At 41.8% G+C, this 20,725-nt stretch overlaps 1 protein-coding gene across 2 annotated transcripts; it reads left to right on the top strand.

The window, feature by feature from the left end:
* Positions 1-7,786: 7,786 nt before the first annotated feature.
* Positions 7,787-16,417, top strand: LOC110537643 (C-X-C chemokine receptor type 3-like). Of its 2 annotated transcripts, XM_036941829.1 has the most exons (5): positions 7,787-8,015; positions 8,411-8,543; positions 9,422-9,509; positions 13,012-13,288; positions 14,518-16,416. In XM_036941829.1, the coding sequence occupies exon 5, from the start codon at positions 14,644-14,646 to the stop codon at positions 15,193-15,195; it is 552 nt and encodes a 183-aa protein (XP_036797724.1). In that variant the 5' UTR covers positions 7,787-8,015; positions 8,411-8,543; positions 9,422-9,509; positions 13,012-13,288; positions 14,518-14,643; the 3' UTR covers positions 15,196-16,416. The 2 variants fall into 2 exon arrangements, with proteins under 2 accessions (XP_036797724.1, XP_036797732.1); XM_036941837.1 differs by lacking the exon at positions 13,012-13,288 and having other exon boundaries at positions 14,518-16,417.
* The last annotated feature ends 4,308 nt before the right edge of the window (positions 16,418-20,725 follow it).

The following is a 20,725-nucleotide window of genomic DNA, read 5'->3' as shown; positions in this document are numbered from 1 at the left end:
AATAAATATATAAACATAGAGATATATATTATACAACTTTTGACTTTAATGTAATGTCATTGTTAAGTGAAAAAAACACTCTGGAAAAGGGCGGAACAGCTCTTCCGCATGTGAACATGAAACAGATTTTAAACTCACTGTCCAGTGATATAAAGAACCATTGCAAAGTAGAGGAGGAGACATGGGGGTGAAAAAGTCAGATGTGACCCCCACCTGTAGCCTCTCTGTTCCCTCTATCTATCCTCGCGTTGAGTTGTGCAGCACAGATCTGGTCAGTACTGCCTGGCCTTGAGTCAACGGATACTGACAGCAGTGAAAAACGATGTCTCAGGCAAAACAGAACAAAGGCTGTAAAAGGTAGTAAAGATAAACCTCCAGTGACAGTAATCACACATAGTGGGGCAAAAAAGTATTTAGTCAGCCACCAATTGTGCAAGTTCTCCCACTTAAAAAGATGAGAGAGGCCTGTAATTTTCATCATAGGTACTCTTCAACTATGACAGACAAAATGAGGGAAAAATCACATTGTAGGATTTTTTATGAATTTATTTGCAAATTATGGTGGAAAATAAGTATTTGGTCAATAACAAAAGTTTATCTCAATACTTTGTTATATACCTTTGTTGGCAATGACAGAGGTCAAACGTTTTCTGTAAGTCTTCACAAGGTTTTCAAACACTGTTGCTGGTATTTTGGCCCATTCCTCCATGCAGATCTCCTCTAGAGCAGTGATGTTTTGGGGCTGTTGCTGGGCAACACAGACTTTCAACTCCCTACAAAGATTTTCTATTGGGTTGAGATCTGGAGACTGGCTAGGCCACTCCAGGACCTTGAAATGCTTCTTACGAAGCCACTCCTTCGTTGCCCGGGCGGTGTGTTTGGGATCATTGTCATGCTGAAAGACCCAGCCACGTTTCATCTTCAATGCCCTTGCTGATGGAAGGAGGTTTTCACACAAAATCTCACGATACATGGCCCCATTAATTCTTTCCTTTACACGGATCAGTCGTCCTGGTCCCTTTGCAGAAAAACAGCCCCAAAGCATGATGTTTCCACCCCCATGCTTCACAGTAGGTATGGTGTTCTTTGGATGCAACTCAGCATTCTTTGTCCTCCAAACACGACGAGTTGAGTTTTTACCAAAAGGTTATATTTTGGTTTCATCTGACCATATGACATTCTCCCAATCTTCTTCTGGATCATCCAAATGCTCTCTAGCAAACTTCAGACGGGCCTGGACATGTACTGGCTTAAGCAGGGGGACACGTCTGGACCTGCAGGATTTGAGTCCCTGGCGGCGTAGTGTGTTACTGATGGTAGGCTTTGTTACTTTGGTCCCAGCTCTCTGCAGGTCATTCACTAGGTCCCCCGCGTGTGGTTCTGGGATTTTTGCTCACCGTTCTTGTGATCATTTTGAGCCCACGGGGTGAGATCTTGCGTGGAGCCCCAGATCGAGGGAGATTATCAGTGGTCTTGTATGTCTTCCATTTCCTAATAATTGCTCCCACAGTTGATTTCTTCAAACCAAGTTGCTTACCTATTGCAGATTCACTCTTCCCAGCCTGGTGCAGGTCTACAATTTTGTTTCTGGTGTCCTTTGACAGCTCTTTGGTCTTGGCCATAGTGGGGTTTGGAGTGTGACTGTTTGAGGTTGTGGACAGGTGTCTTTTATACTGATAACAAGTTCAAACAGGTGCCATTAATACAGGTAACGAGTGGAGGACAGAGGAGCCTCTTAAAGAAGAAGTTACAGGTCTGTGAGAGCCAGAAATCTTTATTGTTTGTAGGTGACCAAATACTTATTTTCCACCATAATTTGCAAATAAATAAATTAAAAATCCTACATTGTGATTTTCTGGATTTTTTTTCTAATTTTGTCTGTCATAGTTGAAGTGTACCTATGATGAAAATTAACAGGCCTCTCTCATCTTTTTAAGTGGGAGAACTTGCACAATTGGTGGCTGACTAAATACTTTTTTGCCCCACTGTACATCAGCATCTCCAAAGCAGTTCGATGAATGGTCAAAAACCTTTAAGCATCCACGAGACGTGGGTATCAGAGTTGTGCAAGATCAGAGTTAACCAACAACATTATTCGTTCAGCAAAAAAGGAGCCTGGTGTATGTCATTACTGCGGGATTTCTGTTCACTGGTAATGAGTATGTCGGAAAAGAAAATGTGATTTTATGAGAAGTGGCCAGGAGAAGTAGGGTACGTCTAAGGGAAAATGGAATCAAGACAACAGCCCCAATGACACAATGCTAATGCAGAAATTTAAGAAGCTCTCTCCGGCTCAGCAGCAGAGTTTGCTAGATGCTGTGGAGGTAAACAGGCCGTACAGAAACAATTTGTGTTCTAGAAGATAATAGAGGTTTGAGTCCTCAAAAGGACAGTTGAAGTCGGAAGTTTACATACACTTAGGTTGAAGTCATTAAAACTCGTTTTTCAACCACTCCACACAATTCTTGTGAACAAACTATAGTTTTGGCAATTCGGTTAGGACATCTACTTTGTGCATGACAGAAGTAATTTTTCCAACAATTGTTGACTTATTTCACTTATAATTCATCCCAATTCCAGTGCTTCAGAAGTTTACATACACTAAGTTGACTGTGCCTTTAACAGCTTGGAAAATTCCAGAAAATTATATCATGGCTTTAGAAGCTTCTAATAGGCTAATTGATATCATTTGAGTCAATTGGAGGTGTACCTGTGGATGTATTTCAAGGCCTACCTTCAAACTCAGTGCCAGTTTGATTCACATCATGGGATGTCAAAAGAAATCAGTCAAGACCTCAGAAAAAATTGTAGACCTCCACAAGTCTGGTTGTACCTTCAGGCAATTTCCAAATGCCTGAAGGTACCACGTTCATCTGTACAAACAATAGAACGAAAGTATAAACACCATGGGACCACGCAGCCGTCATACCGCTCAGGAAGGAGACGCGTTCGGTCTCCTAGAGATTAACGTACTTTGGTGCGAAAAGTGCAAATCAATCCCAGAACAACAGCAAAGGACCAGATGCTGGAGAAAACAGGTACAAAATGATCTATATCCACAGTAAAAATGAGTCCTATATCGACATATCCTGAAAGGCAGCTCAACAAGGAAGAAGCCACTGCTCCAAAACCGCCATAAAAAAGCCAGACTACGGTTTGCAACTGCACATGGGGAAAAGATCTTACTTTTTGGAGAAATTTACTCTGGTCGGATGAAACAAAAATAGAACTGTTTGGCCATGATGACCATTGTTTTGTTTGGAGGGAAAAGGGGGAGGCTTGCAAGCCGAAGAACACCATCCCAACCGTGAAGCACGGGGGTGGCAGCATCATGTTGTAGGGGTGCTTTGCTGCAGGAGGGACTGGTGCACTTCACAAAATAGATGGCTTCATGAGGAAGGAAAAATATGTGGATACATTGAAGCAACATCTCAAGACATCAGTCAGGAAGTTAGAGCTTGGTCGCAAATGGATCTTCCAAATGGACAATGATCCCAAACATACTTCCAAAGTTGTGGAAAAATGACTTAAGGACAACAAAGTCAAGGTATTGGAGTGGCCATAACAAAGCCCTGACCTCAATCCTATAAAAAATTTGTGGGCAGAACTGAAAAAGTGCGAGCAAGGCCTACAAACCTGACTCAGTTACACCAGCTCTTGACAATAGGATGTTGGGGAATAATCAGAATTAGTTGGTAATATAGGTAAGATGTTTTATATTCATCATATGTTTGTAAGTTACTTCTCATCAGAATGTGTTTGTATAATACTGTGGCGGCGTTGCAGTATCTGTTCTATGTCAAGACTAAGTTGCTTGGGCCGGGGAGAGGTCAAGCGTGTATCTTTTGGCTCCACAATGTCTGTGTGCCAGTCAGTGTGTCTCTGTGATCTTGTCAAGATAGGATGGATTTGATATATGCCTGTTGATATGGAGGATTGGTTTATGGTTCTGAGTTTGAGAAAAGAACATAGTTTAGGAGACAAAGCTGAACGATAAATTATGCCTATGCTGTCTGGATATGTGTGTCTTTGCTATAAAGCAGGGGTGTCAAAGTCAAATGGACGGAGGGCCAAATAAAAAAATCAGCTACAAGACGAGGGCCGGACTGTTCGAATGTTCATTGAAAAATTTTTAAATGACGCATATAGTCTAGTGAACCTAATTGAACCTACTGAAAACCTAACAAATATATTACAATATGATCAGATAAATAAAGCAATATTTTCTTATGGCTCTGTCAGTAATCTTTAATTTTCAACAGACACAAAAGACAAATTTCCTTTATATAAATATCCCCATAACATGAACATTAAATGAAAGAAACCGGTATTCAAGGCACCATCAGTAGACTATATTTTCTATTTTAGCAAAAGTGGGCTAAATTTACTTCAAAGAAAAAACAATAATAGCAATTTTCTATCATCCACTCAACTGAAATATTTTAAAAATATAATTGGATTGAAATACAAAAAAATAAAGTGCAAAAATCTATTAATCAAAAACAACACTTTGTTTAAGGAGAAGTAACATGCAGTGAAAACAAATATTAAATTTTAACTTTTAAACTTGAACTGAGTAAAAACTCTAAATATGTGATTGCACAGTAATGTTCACTTGTTTGAGGTTGAGGGTGATACTTGGTGGTGTCCCATCTTTTCCACAAGTTCATCAATGTTCGGGGTAAGGCTCTGAGCTGAAGAAATCCTCAGAATTGAGTGGAGGTGTTCAGCAGTAAGTCGACTTCTGTGTGATGTTTTGTTCAGGTTCATCAAAGAAAACATGTATGTATGATACAATGATAAGCTGTCAGCTCACCTGTCGCGTTTTCCTCTTGCATCTTTTCCCGTATCTTCGCCACCAGTCCGCTCCTGTGTCCACACATCGCAGGTGCTCCGTCGGTTGTCAAACCCACAAGTTTTTCCCAAGGCAGCTCCATCTCATTTACACATCTTGACACCTCTTCATACAAATCATGCCCCGTAGTTGTGCCATGCATAGGACGTAAAGCCAAAAACTCCTCTGTCACGCTTAGGTTGGAGTCCACTCCGCGGATGAAAATTGACAACTGGGCAATGTCAGAAATGTCGGTGCTCTCATCCACAGCCAAGGAATATGCAATAAAATCTTTTCCCTTTTTCACAAGCTGCTCTTTTAGATTGATGGACAACTGGTCTACTCTCTCGGCAATGGTGTTTCTGCTCAGACTCACATTTAAAAAGAGTTGCCTTTTTTCTGGGCAAACTTCGTCACAAACTTTAATCATGCAGTTTTTGATGAAATCCCCCTCCGTAAATGGCCGGGCTGATTTAGCGATCTCTTCTGCCAAAATAAAACTGGCCTTGACAGTTGCGTCCGCGTGTGTGTCCGCGTGTTTCGTTTCATAATGTCGTCTCAGATTATACTCTTTCAGTACCGCCACACTTTCTCCACACAGAAGACACACAGGTTTTCCAGCTACCTTCGTGAACATATACTCCGACTCCCACCTTGTTTGAAACCCCCGGTTCTCAGTATCCACCTTCCGTTTTGCCATTTTTGATGGGTATCTGAAAGTTAATTTTACTGTGATGCTGACGACTGCTGTGCCAATAAATATTGAAATGAAGCAGCCTACTGCTCGGTGCGTCACCTTTGCATTGTGGGAAATGTAGTATTGGTGCGTGTAAAAGATCTGCGGGCTGCCGGCTTGCTGCGGGCCGGTTCTAATAATAAATCAAGATCATCCCAGGGGCCGTAAAAAACCTTCTTGCGGGCCGGATGTGGCCCGCGGGCCTTGACTCTGACATATGTGCTATAAAGGATCTCAGTAACAATGTGTGAGGGACTCTCAGAGAATTCATTGATAGACACTGAATTGATCTGAGAGTCACAGGGTTGTGATAGAGCTCATATAATTAAAGATGGACTTTTGTGATAACTAACTCTGACTTGTGTGTGGTTTGCTCTCATGATTTGGTAAATAGAGGAAATTTCCACGACAAGGACTATTGAATATTATTGTCTTGCAGACAAGTGAAAGATGTTTGAAATTATTTTCCTTGTGAGCTTCCTCCAAATACAGTATGTGGGTGGTGTTTCCATTTCTAACACAGAGATGAATCAGAAGGATGAGGGACACTCGGGCGTCAATACGTTTCTAGCTCTCTCGCTACACTATGCCACAGTAGTCGTAGTCAATCAAAGTAGTTGTTGGGTTTGTACGCATGCTCCATTTAAATCAAGGCCAGGTATTCCATTAAGGGCTATTCCTCTTAACCAGAGTGAAATGTTGGTTATATGGAGAGATAATAATTGGTATAAGGTGATTATTGGTACTAATTGGGGTGAGAATGTTGAGTATCAACATGCAAGAGTACCTAGATCTGCAGATAGGTGCTGAAGGAGGTCTGATACTCCTGGATGTGTGTCCATTCAACAGCATGTGGATGAGTTGGGGGTGTAAATGACATTACCTAGTTATTACAGAAAAACAGAAAAACCCTGGGATTACAGAAAAACCCTGGGATGTCCAAACTTTTAACTGGTACTATATATATACACATATATAGACAAAATTAATTACTTTAAAAAAATGGCATTTCTTATGGAGTGTGGCAGCACCCACAGCACCCCAACATCTCGTTGCTATGAGTGTAGGGGTGCATGAGGTCCGTAAGGTATGTGGTCGCCAGTCCATTGAGTGCTTTATAGGTGAGCATGAGCAATTTGAAGATGATCCTGTATTGAACTGGGAGCCAGTGGATTTTGATGAGAGTGGGGGTGATGTGGTCCCAAGGTCTGGTGTGTGTGATGACTCGTGCGTAGGCCAGGTACCAAAACAAAGGCATGAATGAGGGTTTCTGCAGTGGGGTCAGTGAGATAGGTTCTGAGTCCTGAGATGTTTTTGAGATGGAAGGCTGACTTGGTGATATTCCCGGATGTGGGGTGAAATGAAAGAGTTGGGTCAAATGTCACCCCAAGATTCCTGACTTTGGAGTTGGAGTGGATAGTGCAGCCGTCGACTGTCATGTTGAGTTGAATACTCTGACCCACTAAAATCTTTTCAGTCAAAGAATCGAGGGCAGGGGTAGGCAACCCTGTTCCTGGAGTGCCACAGGTACTGCAGCATTTTGTCCCAACTAGGCACCACACCTGACCAACTGAGCTCATTGATCAGTTCAGTGATTGCCTAAATTCAACATACCTGGTTTTTCAGGTTGGGTAATTCAAAAACATGAAGTGCCTGCAGCAGTCCGGGACCAGGGTTTCCTACCCTTGGTTGTCTATCCCTGGTCTAGGGTCACATCTATCCACCGCTCATCCTCTTACAGTCACTGAGACACAGGAAGTCAGACCCCACGGAACCATGTTTTGTTCAAGTCCTGGGTGGGATTGTTTGCAGTAACAGTAAAAGACAAAGACTCTGAACAATAGTGTTGAGGGAGTCGCACAATAAATTTGAGGTTTTGGTACCGCTTAGTTTTTCACTGTTAGCATGTAGGCGTTTTGTCTGGAGTCTGTATCGTGTTTTCTACTTTAGGGGGTCTCCTGTTTATCATGTCCTTGAAACTGTCTCTGTTAGGAGCCTACAAAAAACTGTTAGGAGCCTACAATAATGTCCTGCCATTGCTGTCACGTATACTCCCTCTCTGGCCTCTAGGTCATCAGGCTGCTGATCCTGCACACCTGTCACCATCATCTTGCACACCTGCGCCTCATGACACTCACCTGGACTCTATCACCTCCTTGATTATCTTCCCTATTTCTGTCACTCCCCTTGGTTTGCCTTGGGTCCGGAAACTGCTACAGGGAACTCCCCTTGAGTCCGGGAACTCCCCTTGGGTCCGGGAACTGCTACAGGTTCTCATGCCTCAACCAGATCGTCGGGCTTCCCCCCCTTCAGCCGGCTCGTCAGGTTCCTGCACCACAGCTGAATCGACAGGCTCCCACGCCTCAGCTGGCATGACCACAGCTCAACCCGTCTGACAGGTTCCTGAGCATCAGCAGGGATGACCAGTCTTCTCCTGATCCCCAGGTTCGTCCCCTTTGACAGTGTCCTGCGGCTGAAGCCGCCCGTCAGGGAGGGGGTACTGTCATGTATACTCCCTCTCCGACCTCTAGGTCATCACCTGGACTCCATCACCTCCTTGATTATCTTCTCTATCTGTCACTCCCCTTGGTTCTGTTATTGACTATGTGTTCATGTCGGTGTGTTTGTTTCGTGTTTATTCTATTTATTAAAACACTCACTCCCTGAACTTGATTCCCGACTCTCAGCACACTCGTTACAATTTCAATGCTTTTTTGTTGATAATATATTGTTTGATACAGTATTTTTATGAATGCAGTATATGTCGATGTTCTGAAGTTCTTGTAAATTATCCCGTAAAATATTGACTGTCTTCCTCTTTTTCTCTTCATTCCTCTCAGATGCATCTCTTCTGGTGGATCACCCACATCTTTCTATCCCTCCCTTCTCTCCTCTCTTGTCCAATCCTTCACGTGCGACAATGAGACACAGTATGCTTGGTAAGCCAATGGTGCTGCAACAAATGTCCACCAGGTAAGCCATTTTGAATAAGACGTGTGTGTGTGTGTGTGTAAAATGTACTGTATTGTCCTATGCAGGCCAGCGTATGGTGGGACGCTGCATTGGTCAGAACAGCCCTAACAAGAGTGCTGAATAGTCTGAATGTAATTGATAGCAAGGATATCAACACCTGTGCCAGATTTAACTGGGTTGAGATGATTAGAGGACATAAAATGTTTTGTGATTCAGTATTATTCTCTCTCAAAAAAAGTTACCCGTTGGGCACAGACGTCAGTTCAACGTCTAGTTTTGATTTACATTTGGTTGGGCTTTCAACTAACGTGAAATCAACCAAAAATGTCAACCTGTCATTGGATTTAGGTTAAAAGTTCAACATCATGACATTACATTTTTTACTTGAAATTATGTGGAAACAACGCTGATTGAACCAGTTTCCCCCCAGTAGGTAATGTGAACACCAATTAGAAAACACTTAGAATAAATTAAATAAAGTTTTCAACTCTGTCAAAATCAGTCCTATTATTTGTGTGGTCGTAGATACGGTTTGTTTGCTGCTCAAGCTTAGCGTCACCATAGCGAAATAAAATCACAGACCATGTTGTTCCAGGAACTGGTAAGACAAAACACATCTGTAAAAGAGGTTCCTTTTTACTATTAGCACATTTCATTTCCCATACCACATGGAAGTAGTGTACTCAGTCAAACCTGTTACGGTACACACAGGTGTAACATCATGGGTATCCAAATGCATTAATCAGCAATGATGAAGCCAAGTTCTATTGTTTCAACTAATCAGAAATCCTGTAATACATTACTCTTGCCTAAATGGATTTGAGTGAAATCTTTTGTTTGATGGTGACTAGGCCCATTCACACCTCTCTGGCCTACAGGACCTCTGCCATAAACAGAGTAAGTCAACCACCTATCTATCCATCAGTTGCTGACTGCAGAGGCAAGACACTTCCAAACTCATCTCTGGTAAGAAATAACATTGCTGCAGTTTTTGTGGCTCAATTATGTTTTCATGACTTTTACCCTCAACACATTCATACAATCGTTGGCAGTCAGCATTTCTAAGTAGGTTACACAACTAGCACCACCAGTCATTCAGGTGGTTTATACCAGTGTGTCCTCACATGACACTTATTACAGACTACCCCTCTACTTCTTCAGTAAGCTTCCCCAGTCCCATGGGAAACAGTGTCCAGCAGCCACATGTTCCATGAAAAAGCTGCAGCATCTCCCTCAAAAAGTACTACACAAGATATACACAAAAACTACTGGTTATACTACTTGGTTGATACTGAGATGTGTAGTGATTTATGTAATGATAAATTGGGACATTTTACTACTGGTGAAACCCTACATATTTCCTATTTAAATCACTACATATTTCTCCCTTAATGGCTACTGTGTAACTAATGAGCTTTTGGGTATCTAATACTTAAAACCTACACATAAACAATTCCTACATGTTCACTACTGAATTACTACACAATGCCTACACATTACTGCTGTATGCCTACTCAATCCCTATTGATACAACTGCCAGTGCCATCTGTGTGTTTAGTGTTGTCACTACTGATTTGCTCCTGATCCTTTTTCCTTTCCTACATAAACCCTTTTGAATTACTATTAAAAACATTTACTACTGTTTGCTTATTCAAAATCACTATTGACACCTTGTTTAACTACTAGACTGGTGCACATGTTGTTTCTAACTGTAGTTATATAATCAAACAAGAAATAATACGCTTATACAAACTTTATAGCACTTTGTATTAACAAAATGAAGTCCCTTTGAGGCCTTGTTTTCATGCAGCGTTGATAGAGCTATCCTCAGATCCTCTTTTTTTTATATTTAGAAAATAAAGGAAAGCACAAAAAAACAACCAGTTATGTCATTATCAATAATCTGCTAACAGAGGTCACATAATACAACAGAAAAACATTTGATAAACAATGTACATTTTATCAACAATGGCCTCCAGTCTTCTTACAGATGTAGGATCTTAATGTGACCTAATTTGCTACATCAGGAAAATACATCTGCAACAACAGGAAATGTGAATCATTAGGATTATAGTTAATGGACATTTGTGTAGGGGTTGATACATTTTCATAAGGGCAAATCAAGTCTGAAACTTAGAAGTGGAAATCCAAGCTGTATAAGTCTCTTTAAGCCTCATGCACTACAAGTTTGTATTTCCTGTTGTCCAGGACAATTCTCAGCAACAAAAGAGTGATCAAATTAAGATCCTACATCTGTCTGTCGAGGGCTTCCTTGGCAACAGGTTAAAAGAGGTAGGTAGAATGGGTAAGTAAACCAACAGGAACATACTGTACATTTGCATACAAACACACACACTTATTAGCTAGCATGACAAAAACAGAGGCTACATGGCTACATTTCAATCGTGCTAGCAAACATATAGGTTAAACTCAATACATCTCTATGACAACGGCTAACAGCTAATACCATTTTGGCTAGCAATCTAAAAAGATATATAAACGGCTAAACAACGATATGAAAGTATTCATAAAACATAAAGCACAGTTAAACTTACAGATGGTGCCTGCATAAGTGCTATCAAAGACAGGATGATAAAGGACGGAAGGTGATTACATTCTGGATTGTCAAAAACAGTAGCTAGCTAACAACAACCAATTACTTCCTGTTTTGCCTTCTGTGGTTTCAAAAAGCCAGTGTAGTCTGGCTGTAGAGTTGTGATACTTATTTACTACCATCATCAAGTAGTCACAACTCTGCCTGATTACTGTTGAAAAGACTGTTTACACTCTCCTTCACTGCAGCCGAGGTGAGTAAGACATTTAAACGTGTTAACCCTCGCAAGGCTGCAGGCCCAGACGGCATCCCCAGCCGCGCCCTCAGAGCATGCGCAGACCAGCTGGCCGGTGTGTTTACGGACATATTCAATCAATCCCTATAGTCTGCTGTTCCCACATGCTTCAAGAGGGCCACCATTGTTCCTGTTCCCAAGAAAGCTAAGGTAACTGAGCTAAACGACTACCGCCCCGTAGCACTCACTTCCGTCATCATGAAGTGCTTTGAGAGACTAGTCAAGGACCATATCACCTCCACCCTACCTGACACCCTAGACCCACTCCAAATGCTTACCGCCCAAATAGGTCCACAGACAATGCAATCTCAACCACACTGCACACTGCCCTAACCCATCTGGACAAGAGGAATACCTATGTGAGATTGCTGTTCATTGACTACAGCTCGGCATTCAACGCCATAGTACCCTCCAAGCTCGTCATCAAGCTCGAGACCCTGGGTCTCGACCCCGCCCTGTGCAACTGGGTACTGGACTTCCTGACGGGCCGCCCCCAGGTGGTGAGGGTAGGCAACAACATCTCCTCCCCGCTGATCCTCAACACTGGGGCCCCACAAGGGTGCGTTCTGAGCCCTCTCCTGTACTCCCTGTTCACCCACGACTGCGTGGCCATTCCATATTCTTTATCCCCTTACACTGTGTACAAGACAGTAGTTTTGGAATTGTTAGTTAGATTACTTGTTGGTTATTGCTGCATTGTCGGAACTAGAAGCACAAGCATTTCGCTACACTCGCATTAACATCTGCTAACCATGTGTATGTGACAAATAAAATTTGATTTGATAGTAAAGCTGTAGTGTTTTGGCTAGTTATGAACTACCAACATAAAGTAAAAATCTCTACCTGATTCCAACTGGAGACGCTACTGTTTTCCTAATGAACACTAAACAACTCTACTTATGTATCTTGAGTAGTGCATAAATTACACATTCACTACACAATCCCTGCAAGTCTCTAAATAGTCGCAAATGTACAAATAGGTTTTGTGTAGTAATTCAGTAGTACTTTTCATGAGGATATATTTAACTGTCTATCAGCCCACAACAATAACAATGTGAAACACCGTACGTTGCTACACAGTAACAAAGAGGAAACATTATTTTGGGAAAAACGCTGTTTCCCTTCACAATTACTCATCACGTGCTTCGTTCATATTTTCAACTGTTTACATGTGTCTTTATTAAAAAAACACATCTTGAATGGGTGAGGGGTAGTGAGAGTGGAAGTGGGCTGCCTGGCAACTGTACTTCACCTTTCAAATGGCAGACCAAATGGCACATTACTTCCTGTTTACGCTAATAACTCATAATATATCAATCAGGCTGTTTGACCACAAATGTTTAGAATTCATTGATATCCAATTTCGTGAGTGCATCTGTGCATCTGTGTGTGTGTGTGTGGTTGGTGGTTGGTGTTGGGTGTCTTTGCATGTGAACAGTGCTGAGAAGAGCAGAGTTTAGGGTCCATTATAGAAATATATAGAGGACTCATTGTGTATATATAACCTGTTTTAGCATAAACATGGCCATTGAGGGCTTCCACTATGCGCTGGCCATGCTGTCACAGATGCTATAATGGCACAGATATAAAGATGAGATCTCTTTGTGTTCCACATGCAGCTTGTTCTATATAGCCCACCTCACATACCACAGCTGCACCGGACGCTGCAAAGGTGTGAAAAAAACACTGCAACTACACCATGTGCACAGACCAGACAAGAAGAACAGAGACCGACACTGAAACAAACCAGATGTGTGTGTGTGTGTGTGTGTGTGTGTGTGTGTGTGTGTGTGTGTGTGCGCGCGCGAGAGAGAAAGGTGATGTGGTTTGATGGCTTCGGTGGGGATTACAACATGAAAGAAAGTAGCAGAAAAAGGATGTAAAGAGGGTTAGAAAGTAAGATAAGATTTTTTTTCATCAAAAGTTTGAAATCTAGATAAAGAACATTTGGTTCATTCATAATGAAAACCTTAGAGATCACAATGTCATAATACTAGTTCCGCATTTAAGATGCCATATGTCTGTGGCAGAGTTATTGCAAATGATATATCTCTTTTTTCATGGGCCTAATGGGAAAGACGTAACTTAACTGTAAAAATGTGAACACAACCAGTCATAATGTTTTTATCTGATTGTCAGAAAAGCCACCTGCTCAAGTTTTTCTACTCCAAAATCATTCCAGCATCCAAACAGTGCACTGTGTGCACCTGCCATTTGATGAATGGAAAGACACAATTGTTACAAATTGCTTAGAAGTGACATTTGATGATTGTCATTAGGTCCACATTTTTGTTGCCTGAATTAATTGATGCATCTTGCTGATTTTTTTTGAAAAAAGAAAACTCAAGACACCTGAAAAGGGGCTGAAATACGTGACTGTCTGTCGTAGCAGAATCAGAATTAGTTAGGTAACATTGATAAATAAGATGTTTTATCTACATTCATAAATATGCTTATGTGGATAAAGTCACCTGGGGCCCAGAGAGGGGAGAGGTCAGGCTTGTCAACATATGTGAATGTATCTGTTAAATCATGTGAAGGGCTCCACAAGGCCTGTACGCCAGTCAACCCCTCCTTTTCCCATTGGGGGGAGGAGTATGGCAGTGTCTGGAACCATTGTATGTCCCCTCTGATGTCGAAACTTGTCTTTCATAGTATCTGACCTAGAGGCTCACTCCTCTCCGTGAGCTTGTCCAGGAGGAGTTGTATTTGAGATGGGAGTATTTAGAATTGACAATTGATATATGCCATTGGATGAGGTAATGTTTTGGTAATATGAAGTACCAAGAACGAGAAGTAGAACCTTGTCTTAGAGAGCAAACTGAACAATAATTTATAGCTAATGCTGTCTGGCTATGGGATACTCCACTCTCAAGTAAAAGTCTTCCTTTGTGCAGTTTTCCTAAGACCTGTGGTTCGTCATTGTGGGTTGAGAGGGGTGGATCTTTGCTATAAAATATCTCAGTTGCCATTTTGTTGACACTCTCAGAATTCATTTATAGACACTGAATTGATCTGAGAGTCAAAGGGCTATGGTGAAGCTTTATATTATTAAAAGATTAAGTGTAAAGTATAACTCTGACTTGTGTGTGATTTGTAAACTCTCCTTTCACTTATTAATACAGGAAATTACCACGACACTGTCCCAGGATGAAAAGTGCAGCTACATGGGAAAAACAATGTTAAAACTATGACAGCGAGTTGGGAGTGTTCGTTTCATTTGGACCGACTGGCACTTCCTGGAGTCTGTGATGGACACCAGACGAGACAAACAGGAGTGTGTCCACAACTACCTGTCTCTCTCCCAGTCTGGGTTTGACTGGCGCCTGGCCTCCCGCCTGCTCTACCATACAGTGGGCTTCCTCCTCCCATCTGCCGTGCTGCTCTTCTGCTACTCCTGCATCCTGCTGCGGCTGCAGCGTGGCTCCCAGGGCCTCCAGAAGCAGAGGGCCGTCCGGGTCATCCTGGCCCTGGTGCTGGTCTTCTTCCTCTGCTGGACGCCCTACAACATCACCCTAATGGTGGACACCCTCTACTCCAACAACACCCTGGAGGTCAACTGCGAGAGCCATAAAGCCCTGGACATCTCCCTGACGGCCACCTCCTCTCTGGGCTACCTGCACTGCAGCCTCAACCCTGTGCTCTACTCCTTCGTGGGGGTGAAGTTCCGGCACCACCTGCTGGACATGCTGAGGTCCCTGGGCTGCAAGCTGAAGAGTGGAGTCAGGCTGCAGACTGCCAGCCGGAGGAGCTCCATGTGGTCTGAGTCTGGAGACACCTCCCACACCTCTGCCATCTATTAAGGACTTATCTCTCTATCCCAAGGTCTCCCAAACTATGTCCTAAGGACCCCAAATGGTGCATGTTTTGTTTTTTACCCTAGCACTACACATCTGATACAAATAATCAGCTAATCGTCAAACTATGATAATGTGAATCAGCTGTGTAGCGTTAGGGCAAAAACCAAAACGTGCACCCCTTGGTATCCCGAGGACCGAGTTTAGGAAACACTGCTCTATCCTGTTGCTCTTGAGTTGTCGTTGACTCAATAAGTGGATTATCAATGTGACCTTTAGCCTACTCCAACTTCCCCTCCAGCAGATTTGGACTGGAGGAAAGGTTGTTAGATCCGCACTGTTTCACCATCATCTTTTCCCAATTTTCCCAATTTTGTAGAATTATTGCCTATTAAAGAAACTCTTTGTAAATAATGGGGCCTATAATGAAGTTACACATAAGTAAATCAGTTGTACACAACTAAAAAATAATAAAGTGATTACAAAATGATATACACTTTTTTAGAGTATGAACAATATCTTATGAGTTTTAAGCTTGTCATTTATAATTTTACTTACCTGCTTTACGTTTTGTTATAAAATGATAACTGGCATATGTGCTCTGTTATAGTTAATGCATTTGTTATTACTGACACATGCAATGATTTGATGTATATTTTTTCATTACAAAAATGCACAGTATCCTATGACAGGTTACAATTTCAAGGAACCATAGTGAAATACTGAATAAAGTTTAATTCGTTATACTATCATTCAGAATCTCTGTCTTTTAATGGTTGGTTAATAGATGTCTGTACACCAAAAACGAAAACCCCTAGAGGAAGCCAGACCCAGATCAGCAGAGATTTAGCCACACCACCAACAAGGGCCTGTTCAGGATGATTGAACATCAAAGAACAATCATAAACATGTCAGGATTTGGCCAGGGTTGTTCCGGTTTTTGGTCACTAGATGCCCCCATTGTGCTTTTTGACCTTTTGTTTTCCCTTGATCCCCATTATTATTTGCACCTGTGCCTCGTTTCCCCTGATTGTATTTAAACCCTTAGTTTTCCTCAGTTCTTTGCTCTGTGTTTGTATGTTAGCACCCAGCCCTAGTATTCTGTGAACTCTTGTTGATCCCAGTGGACTCGCTTGTGGAATTCTGTTTTTGTTCTTGTTTATTTATTTTTGAGTATCTTTTGAGGCTTTTTATGCTACTCCTACCACCTTGTGGATTTACCTTTTTTGTCTTGGAGGATTACCTTTGTTCTTGTGGAATTCCTTTTGAGGTTGTGGAGTTACATGTTTTCCTGAAGGACTTCTCTTTTTACTTCATTAAATACACCGTCTCAAGTACTGCTGTGTCTGCCTCATCTTCTGGGTTCTGCCGACTATTCGTGGCTCAGTAGGTTAAGTGACTGTTTCTCACTCCGGAGACCCGGGTTCGTAACCGGGCCCTGACAAAACATGTATGATTGTCTGGCATGTAGAATGGGGAATTGTGTCAGCTCTATACATTACATGTCTATCTATAAACATTCTGAACATTTCACCTCACTAAACTGGTAGCCTGGTAGCCTAGCAGTTAAGAGTGTTGCACCGGTAACCGGAAGGTCGCTGGTTTGAATCTCTGTGGAGACTAGGTTAAAAAAAAAATAGTCAGATGTACCCTTGAGCAAGGCACATAACCCTAATTACTCTGGAAAAGAGTGTCTGCAAAAAGATAACATAATTACCCAAATTCTCTGTGATTTCAGCTGAAAAATACATACTTTTACTGTGGCAGGAAGCCAAGTAAAGCTTACCAACATGGGGTGACAAAGCTTTGTACCAAAGGGCTTTGCACACAATAAAAAAAATATATAACACAGGAGTGAAGAACGATATGAGAAGTCACCACCCAAGATGACGAAGAGACAGTCTGCCTCTCTTCCTGTCCCTTCTCTGCTTTACTACAGCATCTGTGCACCTAAATGTTTATTCTAGAAGGACATACAGTAGCAACAAAAACGTTCACTTGTTCCATTCAAGAGCTTCATAAGCACTTCAGCCTTTAGTTAGCTTTACTTAATCATCAACAATATTGAGTGACAAGACTTAAATGGACAGCATCACTCAGTCCAACTGAACAGCTTGCCTCTACCACCTTTTAGCAAGAAGAGAAAAGTATAATCAACTTTAGCTGATACAGGAAGAGAAACAGGAAGCAGGTCATATCTTGAGTTTGGTGTGTTGCTGCTACTGCCACATGATTTCTCTGTCCTCCATATCTCATAGAAAACAAGTGGTGAAATATCACACAGTGAAACAAAACCAAAACATGTATGGTCATAATTGAAAACAGGAAGGAGGAAAAGTGGTTAAAATTGTGTTTTGTGCTAAAAAAATTGGAAACCAGACATTCAGCTTAACCAAAATACAAATAGGGTCAAGTTCTGTCATGAATATTCCATGTCAGTTCTTCTGTACCATTCCATGTCAGTTCTTCTGTACCATTCCATGTCAGTTCTTCTGTACCATTCCATGTCAGTTCTTCTGTACCATTCCATGTCAGTTCTTCTGTACCATTCCATGTCAGTTCTTCTGTACCATTTCATGTCAGTTCTTCTGTACCATTCCATGTCAGTTCTTCTGTACCATTCCATGTCAAATTTGTTCTGTATCACATATATATACAGTACCAGTACAAAGTTTGTACACACCTACTCAATCAAGGGTTTTTCTATATTTTTACTATTTTCTACATTATATATATATTATATTTACTATTTTCTACAATTATATTGTATAATAATATTAGTGAAGACTTCAAAACTGTGACATTTTGATTAGTTTAACACTTTTTTGCTTACTACATGATTCCATATGTGCTATTTCATAGTTTTGGTCTATTCACTATTATTCTACAATGTAGACAATTATAACACATTTAGAAAAACCTTTGAATGAGTAGGTGTGTCCAAACTTGACAGTTTCAGGATATTTTTTTACAACTCATTTACATTACATAATCTGGTCAAAAATAGCCCATTGTATTTAAAATACATGTATTGACTCGTATGATAATGTTTAGCATTGAAAACAAAGGATTAGTGCGTCACACACCATGCAACCCTAAAAACATCTCTCTTTCTCACTACAGTCCTCTCTTATTAAATAAATAGTGGAGTATTCAGATGGATATCGATTAACCATGGCTGTGTGTGTCATCAGGCCTGCCAAGGGCCTAAACAGCCTGTTGCAACAAAGAAATTAACTCAAGCCTGGGATGCCTGGGACAGAGTGGGAAACCCTGTCTCATGCTGCTGTCAGACACGTTAAAACCAGTCAAAAGAAAGGGTAAAAACAACATCGGGCTTCCCCAGAGTGGGTCAATTTACAGGATATTGTGAAACCGACTTGAGGAAATCAAAAGTGAAACAATTGTTGTAAAAAGGGAAACATATTCTCATTCGTTAATTATAATTATAAAATAAAAAAACAGTAAATAATAGAAAAATATAACATTATAGTTACACAATAGAACAGTAACATATATGACATTTTAATGGCATCGGACCGAGGCTCTGCATCTGTCCTCGTGCTCCTAGACCTTAGTGCTGCTTTTGATACCATCGATCACCACATTCTTTTGGAGAGATTGGAAACCCAAATTGGTCTACACGGACAAGTTCTGGCCTGGTTTAGATCTTATCTGTCGGAAAGATATCAGTTTGTCTCTGTGAATGGTCTGTCCTCTGACAAATCAACTGTAAATTTCGGTGTTCCTCAAGGTTCCGTTTTAGGACCACTATTGTTTTCACTATATATTTTACCTCTTGGGGATGTTATTCGAAAACATAATGTTAACTTTCACTGCTATGCGGATGACACACAGCTGTACATTTCAATTAAACATGGTGAAGCCCCAAAATTGCCCTTGCTAGAAGAATGTGTTTCAGACATAAGGAAGTGGATGGCTGCAAACTTTCTACTTTTAAACTCGGACAAAACAGAGATGCTTGTTCTAGGTCCCAAGAAACAAAGAGATCTTCTGTTGAATCTGACAATTAATCTTAATGGTTGTACAGTCGTCTCAAATAAAACTGTGAAGGACCTCGGCGTTACTCTGGACCCTGATCTCTCTTTTGAAGAACATATCAAGACCATTTTAAGGACAGCTTTTTTCCATCTACGTAACATTGCAAAAATCAGGAACTTTCTGTCCAAAAATGATGCAGAAAAATTAATCCATGCTTTTGTCACTTCCAGGTTAGACTACTGCAATGCTCTACTTTCCGGCTACCCGGATAAAGCACTAAATAAACTTCAGTTAGTGCTAAATACGGCTGCTAGAATCCTGACTAGAACCAAAAAATTTGATCATATTACTCCAGTGCTAGCCTCTCTACACTGGCTTCCTGTCAAAGCAAGGGCTGATTTCAAGGTTTTACTGCTAACCTACAAAGCATTACATGGGCTTGCTCCTATCTATCTCTCTGATTTGGTCCTGCCGTACATACCTACACATACGCTACGGTCACAAGACGCAGGCCTCCTAATTGTCCCTAGAATTTTTAAGCAAACAGCTGGAGGCAGGGCTTTCTCCTATAGAGCTCCATTTTTATGGAACGGTCTGCCTACCCATGTCAGAGACGCAAACTCGGTCTCAACCTTTAAGTCTCTACTGAAGACTCATCTCTTCAGTGGGTCATATGATTGAGTGTAGTCTGGCCCAGGAGTGGGAGGGTGAACGGAAAGGCTCTGGAGCAACGAACCACCCTTGCTGTCTCTGCCTGGCCGGTTCCCCTCTTTCCACTTGGATTCTCTGCCTCTAACCCTATTACAGGGGCTGAGTCACTGGCTTTACTGGGGCTCTCTCATGCCGTCCCTGGAGGGGGTGCGTCACCTGAGTGGGTTGAGTCACTGATGTGGTCATCCTGTCTGGGTTGGCGCCCCCCCCCCCCCCCCCCCCTTAAGTTGTGCCGTGGCGGAGGTCTTTGTGGGCTATACTCAGCCTTGTCTCAGGATGGTAAGTTGGTGGTTGAAGATATCCCTCTAGTGGTGTGGGGGCTGTGCTTTGGCAAAGTGGGTGGGGTTATATCCTTCCTGTTTGGCCCTGTCCGGGGGTGTCCTCGGAGTGGGCCACAGTGTCTCCTGACCCCTCCTGTCTCAGCCTCCAGTATTTATGCTGCAGTAGTTTATGTGTCGGGGGGCTAGGGTCAGTTTGTTATATCTGGAGTACTTCTCCTGTCCTATTCGGTGTCCTGTGTGAATCTAAGTGTGCGTTCTCTAATTCTCTCCTTCTCTCTTTCTCTCTCTCGGAGGACCTGAGCCCTAGGACCATGCCCCAGGACTACCTGACATGATGACTCCTTGCTGTTTCTATAATTTGGGATGTCTGTGTTCGGCCTAGCATGGTTCTCAATCAGAGGCAGCTGTCAGTCGTTGTCGCTGATTGAGAATCATACTTAGGTAGCCTGGGTTTCACTTTTGGGTGTGTTTGTTTTCCGTGTGAGTGTTTGGTCCACACGGTACTGTTTTCGGTTTTGTATATTCACGTCATCGTTTGTTGT

The sequence above is a fragment of the Oncorhynchus mykiss genome, chromosome 2 (assembly GCF_013265735.2).
Source record: "Oncorhynchus mykiss isolate Arlee chromosome 2, USDA_OmykA_1.1, whole genome shotgun sequence".
NCBI classification, from domain to species: Eukaryota; Metazoa; Chordata; class Actinopteri; order Salmoniformes; family Salmonidae; genus Oncorhynchus; species Oncorhynchus mykiss.
This window is presented reverse-complemented; position numbering and strand designations above follow the sequence as displayed.